The sequence below is a fragment of the Ursus arctos genome, unplaced genomic scaffold (genome assembly GCF_023065955.2).
Source record: "Ursus arctos isolate Adak ecotype North America unplaced genomic scaffold, UrsArc2.0 scaffold_6, whole genome shotgun sequence".
NCBI classification, from domain to species: domain Eukaryota; kingdom Metazoa; phylum Chordata; class Mammalia; order Carnivora; family Ursidae; genus Ursus; species Ursus arctos.
In genome coordinates this window covers 17,934,118-17,945,077 of record NW_026623078.1, presented here as the reverse complement: position 1 = coordinate 17,945,077, position 10,960 = coordinate 17,934,118, and the positions used below count along the sequence as shown (strand labels likewise).

The 10,960-nt window shown below is 34.1% G+C and overlaps 1 protein-coding gene across 1 annotated transcript; it reads left to right on the top strand.

Moving 5' to 3' along the window:
• Positions 1–923: 923 nt before the first annotated feature.
• Positions 924–1,764, top strand: LOC113268151 (39S ribosomal protein L46, mitochondrial-like). The gene is given in 2 exon segments (XM_044390371.1): positions 924–1,136; positions 1,138–1,764. Coding segments are annotated over 2 exon segments (840 nt in total).
• The last annotated feature ends 9,196 nt before the right edge of the window (positions 1,765–10,960 follow it).

The following is a 10,960-nucleotide window of genomic DNA, read 5'->3' as shown; positions in this document are numbered from 1 at the left end:
ACGTATGAACAGACATTTCACCAAAGAGGATATACAACCGGCAAATAAGCACATGAAAACTTTTTAACTTTATTAGCCTTAGGAAAATGCAAAATAAAACTACAATGAGCTATCACTACACATTTATCAGAATGGCCATAGTAAAATGTAGTGACAATACAAAATGTAACTGAGTATGCAAAGAAACTGAATCATTCATGCATTGTTTGCGAGAATGTAAAGTGGTACAAATCGTTCTGGGAAAAGTTTGACAGTTTATTGTAAATCTAAACATGCACCTGCCTTATAGCCCAGCAAATTCACTCTTGGTTATTTATTCCAGAAAAATGAAAAGTTACATTCACACAAAAACTTATACACAAATTTTCATAGAAAATTTATTAATAATAGCCCCAAGCTGGAAATAACTCAAATGTCTTTCAATGACTGGATGGTTAAACAAACTAGTACATCCGTACAATGGAACATTACTCTACAATGAAAAGGAATGAACTACTGATGTATACAAGAACTTGGATGAATATCCAGAGAATTGTGCTGAGTAAAATAAAGCTCATCCCAAAAAGTTACACACTGTATGATTCAGTGATACAAAGTCTTGAAATAAAAAAAATTGAATGGATGGAAAACACATAAATAGTTTCCAAAGGTAGGAGGAGAGGAAGGAAAAGGCATGGTTATAAAAGGACAATAGAGGAACCCTTATGGCAAGTGAACTGTGCTTATCTTTACTATGGTGGTGGATCCATGAATGTACATATATGATCAAACTGCATTGAATCAAACACATACAGATATACACACAAAACAAGTGAAATATGAATGTTAGGTGGATTTCAGCAATGTCAACTCTCTATTTGTATTTTACTCTAGTTTTGTAAGATGTTGGGGAAAATTGAATAAAAGGTATATGAGAGAGAAGAATGGCGGCACCGGTAAGGTGGGCTCTGTTTGGGGTGGCGAAGGGCTGGCGGTGGTTGGAGGGGCTCTGGGCTGGTCGCCCGGGTTCTCGCAGCCTGGCACTTGCGGCCGCACCCTCGAGCAGCGGGTTTCCATCGCGACTTTTGAGCGAGGTGTGCTTGCAGTGGCCACCGCTGATCTCGAAACCACTGACCCCATTGCAGGAAGAGATGGCTGGCTTTACTACAGCAGATTGAAGTAGAGAGAAGTATGTATTCAGACCATGAGTTTCGTGCTTTGGATGAAGCCCAGCGACTGGCAAAGAAGAAAGTTGACTTGTATGATGAAGAAGAAGATGAACAGAATATATTGCTGGTGCAGGATTTGGAAGATGTATGGGAGCAGAAATTCCTACAATTCAAACCCGGCGCTCACATAACAGAAGCTGATAAGAAGAATGACCGAACTTCACTGGACCGGAGGCTAGACAGGAACCTTGTCCTGTTGGTCAAAGAGAAGCTTGGAGACCAGGATGTTTGGATGCTTCCCCAGGCAGAGTGGCAGCTCGGGGAGACCCTCCGAAGAACAGCAGAGCAAACCCTGGCCACGCTCTCAGAAAACAACCTGGAAGCCAAGTTCCTGGGAAATGCCCCCTGTGGCCACTACAAGTTCAAGTTCCCTCAGGCAATGCGGACAGAGAGTAGCCTCGGGTCCAAAGTATTCTTCAAAGCACTACTATTAACTGGGGACTTCTCCCAGACTGGAAAGAAGGGCCATCATGTCTGGGTCTGTAAGGAGGAGCTGGGCGACTATTTGAAACTGAAGTACCTGGCCCAGGTTAAGAGATTTCTTTTGGACCTCTGATGGGCAGTGCCACCTGTGGACAATACTCGACCAGGCCTGTGGTCGGGACCTCGAGGACATTGTGTGCTTGTCCTATCTTTGCAGGGAACAGCGTGCATCCAACTAAATTCAGAGAAATAAACGAGTTTACCATCGTGGGGGAAAAAAAGGTATATGAGAACTCTCTTTTTATTATTTCTTACAACAGTATGTGAATCTACAACTATCTTAATTTAAAAAGATTTAATTAAAAAAATATTAAAGTTGCAAGATACAAAATTAACACATAAAACTACTTGTGTTTCCATGGATTAACAATGAACAATCTGAATAGGAAATTAAGAAAACAAAGACATTTACTACAACATCTAAAAGAATAAAATATTCAGGAATGAACTTAACAAGGAGGTGAAAGATCTGTACTCTGAAAACTATAAAACACTGTTGAAACAAAGTAAAGAAAACATGGATAAGTGGAAAGACATCCCATGTTCATAGGTTGGCAGACAATATTATGATGTCAATACTACCCAAAGTGTTCTAAAGATTTAATGTAATTCCTATCAAATTCCCATTTCTGTTTTAGTAGAAATGGAAATATATACCCTAAAATTCATAAGGAATCTCAAGGGATACCAAATAGTTAAAACAATCTTGAAAAAAAAGACAAAGTTGAAAGACTCACTTTTTTATTTCAAAATTTACTACAAAGTTATATTAATCAAAAACAATGTGGTACTGGCATAAAGACAGACATATAGACCAATGAAATAGAATAGAAAGCCCAGAAATAAACCCTTACAAATGATGCTGGAAAAACTGGATATCCACATGCAGAAGAATAAAGTTGCACCCTTACCTTACATCATGTACAAAAATAACAAAATTGATCAAAGACATGTGCAAGCTAAAATGTATAAGCTAAAACTATTAAAATCTTAGAAGAAAACATTGGATGGAAGCTTCATAATATTGGATTTGGATATTGGATTGACTTTCTTGGCTATAATACCAAAAGCACAGGCAACAAAAGGAAAAAACTGATGAATTGGACTTCATCAAAATTAAAAAGTTTTGTGCATCTAGGAATATTATTGGCAGAGTGAAATGACAGCACATAGAATGGAAGAAAATAACTGCAAATCATATATCTGATGAGGATTAATATCCAGAATAAAGAACTCCTACAGTTCAACAACAATAACAAAACAAATAATCCAATTTAGAAATGGGCAAAGAACTTGAACAGACATCTCTCCAAAGGTACACAGATGGCTAACAAATACATGAAAAGATGTTCAACATCACTTATTTTTAGGGAACTGCAAATCAAAACCACAATCAGATGTTACTTCACACTGGCTAGGAGGTTAGTACAAAAACAAACAAACAATAAATAAAATAAAAATAGAAGTCAGGGAGGATATGGAAAAATCAGAATACTTGTACATTGCTTATGGGAATATGAAACAAAGTAGGTACTGTGAAAACAGTATGATAATTTGTCAAAAAATTAAACATAAGAAATTGAAGAAGATTTAAACAAATGGAAAGATATCCCATGTTCATGGATCAGAAGAATTAACATTGTTAAAAACTATCCAAAGCCATTTATAGATTCAATGCAATTGTTATTAAAACTTCAATGACATTTTTCACAGATAAAAAATTTGTATAAAACCACAAAATTTATATAGATCCACAAAAGACCCTCAACAGCCAAAACAATCCTTTTTAAAAATTTTACATTTTATTGTTTCATATTATCTCAACAATAATTGAAAGTTTTTCTCAAACATTAGACCAAACTGTTTTGATTGATGGTACCTATGGAGGATTCTAGATCAAAACATGAAAGCAAATTAGGAGGTAAAACAAGGCAGACCGACAGAAGCTTAGCTTCAGAGAAAAAGAAATCTGTAAGATAAGACTGAAACTAGTAGCTCAATTAAGCATTTAAAACCATGATTTTATAACACCAATTACAGTAAAATGTATAGCCTAAGGCAAAAATACAATTTGTTTGTACTGCACTGACATCAATACTTGACCACTTTAACTCTTCTGGAAGAGCAAACCTGGAAGCATCATACTTCCTCTTGTCAAACTATACTACAAAACTGTAGTAATCAAAACAGTATGGTACTAGCATAACATTAAACATATAGACCAATGGAACAAAGTAAAGAGCCAAGAAATAAATCTTTGCATATACAGTCAATTAATCTTTGACAAGAGAGCCAATAATACCCAATGGAAAAAGTATAGTCTCCTGAATAAACTAAAGAATCATATACAGAAGAATGAGATTGGATTCTTATCTTATACCACAAAATTAACCTGAAATGAATTAAAGACTTAAATATAAGACTTGAAACTGTAAAATTCTTAGAAGTAAACATAGGGAAAAATCTTCTTGACATTGATCTTGGTACTGATTTTTTTGGATGTGCCACTGAAAGCAAAAGCAATGAAAGGTGTTGAGAGAACCTTCAGAATGGGAGAAAATATTTATATATCATATATCTGATAAGGGGTAAATATCCAGCATACATGAAGAACTCATTTAACTCAATAGTAAAAAAAAAAAAAAATCCAATTTAAAAAAATGGGCAAAGGAACTGAATAGACATTTCTCCAAAGAAGGCATTCAGATGCCCAACAGGTACAAGAAAAGGTGCCTGATATCACTAATTATCAGGGAAGTGCGAATCAAAACCACAATGAGATGTCACCTTACATCTGTTAGAAAGGTTTGTCATCTAAAAGGCAAGAAATAACCTTTTGTTGGTGAGGATGTGGAACTATTGGTGGGAAAGTGAACTAGTGCATCCCCTGTGGAAAACAGTATGGAGGATCCTCAAAAAATTAAAATGAACACTGCCATATGACTGAGCAATCTCACCTTTCAGCATATAACCAAAGAAAATGAAAACAGGGTCTCCAAGATATATTTTCATTATTATGTTCATTGCAGCATTATTCGCAATAGTCAAGACATGGGGACAATGTAAATGTCCATCAACAGATGAACAGATAAAAAAGATGCAGTATATATACACAACGTGATATTATTCTACCTTTAAAATGAAGGGAATTCTGTCATTTGCAACAACATGGATGAAACTTGAGGGCATTATGCTAAGTCAGACAGAGAAAGACAAATACTATAGGATCTCTCTTGTATATGAAATCTAAAAAAGCTAAGCTCATAGGAACGGAAAGTAGAATGGCAGTTACCAAGGGCTGAAGGGTGTGGGGGATATGGAGAGATGTTGGTCAAGCGGTTTGAACTTTAAGATATAATATGAATAAATGCTGGGGATCTAATGTACAGCATGGTGATTATAGTCAACAACACTGTATTATATATATGAAAGTTGCTAAGAGAACAGATCTTAAAGGCCCTGACCACAAAAAAGAAATGATAAAAATGTGATGTGATGGAAGTGTTAGCTAAAGTTATGGTGGTAATAATATCACAATATATAAGTGTATCAAATTAATATATTGTTCACTTTAAACTCACAGTATTATATGTCAATTTTCTTGATCAGGAACAAAACCGAAAACAAAAAAGAAATACTTAATCAGAAGAGACCATTAGAAACATAAATGTCTAACTGAGAACAGAAGTGTCTAAGGAAAAAAATTTTTTTAATTAAAAGCATGATGCAGAATAAATTTAGAATGAAAAGATGAATTAAATTCAGTTCCTTGATGATAATGCCAGAAAGGAAAACAAAATGAAGACAGTACTGCATTATTAACAAGGATTGTAAGAAGCAAGAAATTATCTCAAAGAAAAAAGCATCAAAAAAATTGTAAATGGCTTTATGCGTCCCTGCTGAATCTGGAAAGTAATAACTATCATGGTAAGAAACATGTTTTTTGTGGGCATCACATTCCTTATCTTCAAAGTGAAGCTCTGGATTAGATTAGGGATATTAAACACAATGCCCTCACGCTGGCCTCCCTCCTTAGCACCCATGGCAAGAACTGATAACAGATCAAGGGATTTCCTTGCTGAGACCAGACTGAGCCCCATGGCCCTTCTCTGCACAGACAGGCAGTCACTACCCATCAACTCCTTTATTGCTCAAAATGGAACTAATTTGCTCTTCTCAGTTTTGATATTAAATAACATGCCTTCCAATTTTAAGGTTCTGTATAACTAATTGGGAGTGTTCTAGGGTGATAATGTTGCAATGTTTAATTTGAAATTTCTTAATATTTTTTTCTAAAAAAAAAGCATAAATGCTAACAGGGTCAAAGGAAATAACTGTTCACTTAAAGTTACAATACAAAGATAAATTCTCAGTTAAGTCTTATGGTCAGCATTATCAATTCAAATTGATAGATATCCTACCTGCACTATTTGTGAGCTAGTCTTATATTATTTGTAATACAGATTGTGGAATGATTTATTTCCACATTATTTTACCTATGTCCAGGTAAAACTTTTTAAATCGGGGAATAATACCAATGTCTACAACTGATTGGTATAGACAAATGTATTGGATAAAATGTATTATACAAGCTAATTTATTACTTTAAAAATGTAATCATAAACCATGACAAACCACAAGCCCCTTGAGTAAACTTGAGTAAACTGCTTAGGCATTCAAGTAACTAAGAATATACCACAATGTTAGTGAACAGATGGTTTTATTGAGTCATTTTCCTGTTTTCCACAAAGTTGAATTACTACATTCCTGAAAATATTCTCTCTTTCTAAGTCAGAACATTGCCCATTGCTTCAGTGCTTGATCTTGAAAATGTACTGCAAATGATGGTACTATGCCCTTCCTTGATGCAAGAAGTTTCAATAACAGAGAAGAACCAACTGAAAAACATAACCTCTTAAAGAACATAACCTCTTTTTTTTGTAACTAAGATGGAATTATATGATTCGTGTCAGAACTAAAAACTTTAAAATTTTTCCCTTTCTCCAAGCATCATCGTAATTAGAAGTTTATGAATTATCTGTGTATATCTTGTTATATTCTGTACCATACAAGGTAGATGAGATAATCTTTCCACTTTGTATTTACTATAAAACATACAGTCTTAAAGCAGTTGAACTAACATTTAATAGATATCTGCAGTATTTGCCTGTTGTTTTTCTTTTTTATCTTTTGACTCCCTTCACCTATTTCTCCTATCCCATCCCCCTCACCTCTGGCAACCACCAATATCCTCTTTGTCTCTGTGAGCTTGGTGGTTTGTTGTTGATGATGTTTAGATTCCACGTAGAAGAGAGATCATACAGTATTTGTTGTTTTCTGACTTATTTCACTTAGCATAATTCCCTTGACGTCCATCCAAGTTGTCACAAATGACAAAATTTCACTTTTTTATAGCTGAATAATAGTCCACTGTGTGTGTGTGTGTGTGTGTGTGTATTTCACAATTTCTTTATCTATTCATTCATTGGTGGACACTTATGTTGCTTCCATATCTTGGTTATTGTGAATAATGTTGCAATGAACAGAGGCATGCATATATCTCTTTGGATGGTGGTGACAATTGCACAACAATATAAATATATTTAATACCACTGAATTGTAATTATAAAAAATAAATAAAACATACTACCTTGCACAGATATGTATAATGTCAATGTGCTATGGCTTTAAAATAACTTATTTTTAGATTCTTACAATTCAGTCAGAAAGGCTTATAATTTGATCCTAATGCATTTTTAAGACAAAGAATATTTAACTAGAAACTTAAGAAATAACTGTGGAGTGAATATATGAATTAAAACATAGCCAGTGATATCATTTATTCTGTAATTCCAGAGTTGAAAGCTTACTTCTCTTGAGATGTGATTCTCCCATACTAAAGGTGAAAAGCAAATAAAGTATTGCTCTGTTGCTTCATCACCTTATTAAGAAAGGTTGACTCTGTGCTTAGCTAGCAGGAAAAATAATTTATTTCTCTGTCACTTTATTTATTCACCTACAGCAAGGTAAATATAAGGTGTTACTTGTTATTTATTTAGCTTTTTTAAGATACCTACCCCATTACCGGAAACATATCCTATTAGGAAAGCAATTCTCTTCTCTTGTTTAGGTAGTAAGTATATCAGAATTATTTATAATAAAAGTTTTCTACATATAAAATGTTAACACCTCTAAGGAAATGTATGAAAACTTTAAAGAAAATTAATTTGCAATATTACACGGTTGTAGTCATGTAAGTGATTACACTAAGATCGAAGAGATACACAGTGTTTTCAGTGCAACACAAGATATAAATACAATCAATTCTATATAACTGGTGGGAATAGCATTCTTAACATATCACTCAGGCCAATATTCTTAGTGTAATCACTTACATGACTACAACCATGTAATATTGCAAATTAATTTTCTTTAAATATTCTTTTAAAATGGGAAGTACAACAACTGAAAACATTATATGACTGCATGGTTAGTTGTATAAAAAGCATTTGAGTAAATTCAGCACTCATTCATTATAAATATCCTTAGCAAACTAGAAAGAGTAAATCTAATCTGGCAAAAATTATCCAAACACCAACAAACAAAAAACCTTACACCAAACAACATATTCGGTAGTGCAATCTTGAAAGCTTTCTTTAAGATTGGGAAAGAGACAATGGCCACCACTATGACCACCTCTATTCAACAATTTACCAGATATCTTAATATGATGAAGCAAGAAAAATAAATAAAAGGCATAATGAAATGGTTATCATTTAAGGCAACATGACTGTATATGTAGAAAATCTGTTGCTTGTACAGACCTGTTATTAAAATTAGTAAGTAAATTTAGCAAAGTTTCTGGATACAGAGTCAATAGCAGAAATCAATATATATATTCCTATATATCATTAAAAAGATGAAAGTAGTTTTTAGAAGAAAATTTAATTGAAAATCTTTGTAATCTTGGAGAAATCAAAGATAATTTTTAAGACATGGAAAGGCGAAAAAAAAAAAAAAAGGCCAAACAAGCATAGGACATATGAAAGTGTGTTCATGTCATGAAGCATCAGAAAAATGTAAATCAAAACCACAATGAGATAGCACCTCACACCAAGTAAAATGGCTACTGTAAAAAGAGACAAACCAAACAAAAAAAAAAGCAGAAAATAACAAGTGTTAAAAAGACTATCGAAAAATTGGAACCCTTGTTCTCTGATGGTGAGATTGTAAAAATAGTTCAACTCCTATGGAAAACAGTATAAAGTTACTTCAAAAAGTTAAAAATAGAACTATCATATGGTCCAGCAATCCCACTTCCGGGTATGTATCCGTAAGAATTAAAAGTAGGTTCTCAAAGATATATTTTCAACCCATGCACGTAGCAGCACTATTCAAAGTAGCCAAGAGGTGGAAAAAAACCAAATGTAGACAAATGAATGAGTGCAGACAAACAAATGTAGTACATACACATAATGGAATATTATTCAGCCTTAAAAAGGAAGGAAATCCTGTCACATGTTACAACATAGATCATCCTTGAGGACATTATATTAAATAAAATAAACCAGTCACAAAAAAAGCAAATACTGTATGATTCCATTTACTTGAGGTACATAAAGTAGTTAAAATTACAGAAAGAGAAAGTGGAATGGTGGTTACCAGGGGCTGGAGAGGAGGAGGGAAGGAGTATTTGTTGTTTAATGAGTACAGAATTTCAGATTTATAAGATAAGTTCTGGAGTTCTTTTTCACAAAAATGTGAATATACTGTACAATAATGTAAATATACACTAAAGTGTATAGCTAAAAATGTTTAAGATGATAGCCAAAAAAAGGGGTGCCTGGGTGGTTCAGTCGGTTAAGCATCCAACTCTTAATTTCGGCTCAGGTCATGATCTTGTGGTTGTCTGCTTAAGATTCTCTCTCTTCCTCTCCCTCCACCCCTCCTTTCTCTTGCATGCTCACACCTCTCTCTCAGTCTCTCTCTCTCTAAAAAAAAAAAAAAGATGGAAAAAAGACATGAAAAGCACTGAATTAGACTATTTTAAAATTAAGATTTTTTTAAAAATCAGGATTCACCATTAAAAGGCTGAAAAGGCAGTTGGTAGAAAGAGGCCATATTCACAATATATATATTAACAAAGTGATACTTATCTAGAATGTGTTTTTTAATTCTCAGAAATCAATATGAAAAAGACATATAACTTAGTAGAAAAATGGGCAAAAGCTTGAATAGAAATGAAAAAAGAAGATATTTAAATGGCAAATAAACATATCAACACCAAAGTAAAAAGATAACAAAGTAAAATAGTACTGTAGACCGACAAAAATGTCTGAGCGGAAGAGTAAATTAGTACAACTTCCTTGGAAAACTCTTTGTCAGTATCTACTAAACATGAATTCCTTCCAAGGTTTATGCCCAAAGAAATGTGTGCATTTGTTCACCAAGAGATGACTACTAGAAATTCATAGCAGACATACTAGACAACTACTAGCAGTAGTATTTGAAATTAATCAACTGGGTAGAAGAGTAGCATTGTGAATATATACTAGCGCGTTCACATCACATGCAAGACTTCAACAGTAAGACTCAATGGTATTCAATGATTAGAATCAGAAATGCAATTGCTCCACCTAAAAAGTTCCATGTATACAACTGATTCCATTTATATAACGTATCTCTACCTCAGATGTCAGTTGGTGAGAAGTCATGTGTTTCTGATCTGAATCAGAAGGATATCTTCAGCTTGTGAAAATCTATCTTGATGAACACTTATCTACGTACTTTCCTATATGTAGATTATAATTTAATAAGAGTTAAATAAATAAACACTTCATTCCTAAGGAATGTGTTCAGATTTTTCTCTGTTCTTCCCCTTCCCTGTCCTTCATCCAACTGGCCATAGAGCTCCATGAATACTGCCTTGTAAACGTTTTCAAAAATTTCCCAATATTTTCTGTTTCCAGTGCCACTTTCTGCTTTTTCTGCCTGCCCACCCATTGCACTTTATCAGTTCATTCAGCCACATGTATGAAAGCATACACAACGTGTGCTGGCACTCTCCTTGAACTGAGGATACACAATGAACAAGAATGGTACCATGGCCTCTGACCTCACTGAGTCTCTCCTACACCATCTTTCACAGTGATGGTCTCACAATGCAGGCCTCACCCAAGCCAGACCAATCGGAATCCTCCCAGCATTTTGCTGGGGAAAGGCATGAGTTATTGCAAACTTCTTGAGAAGTATTTTGGGAATATTTATTA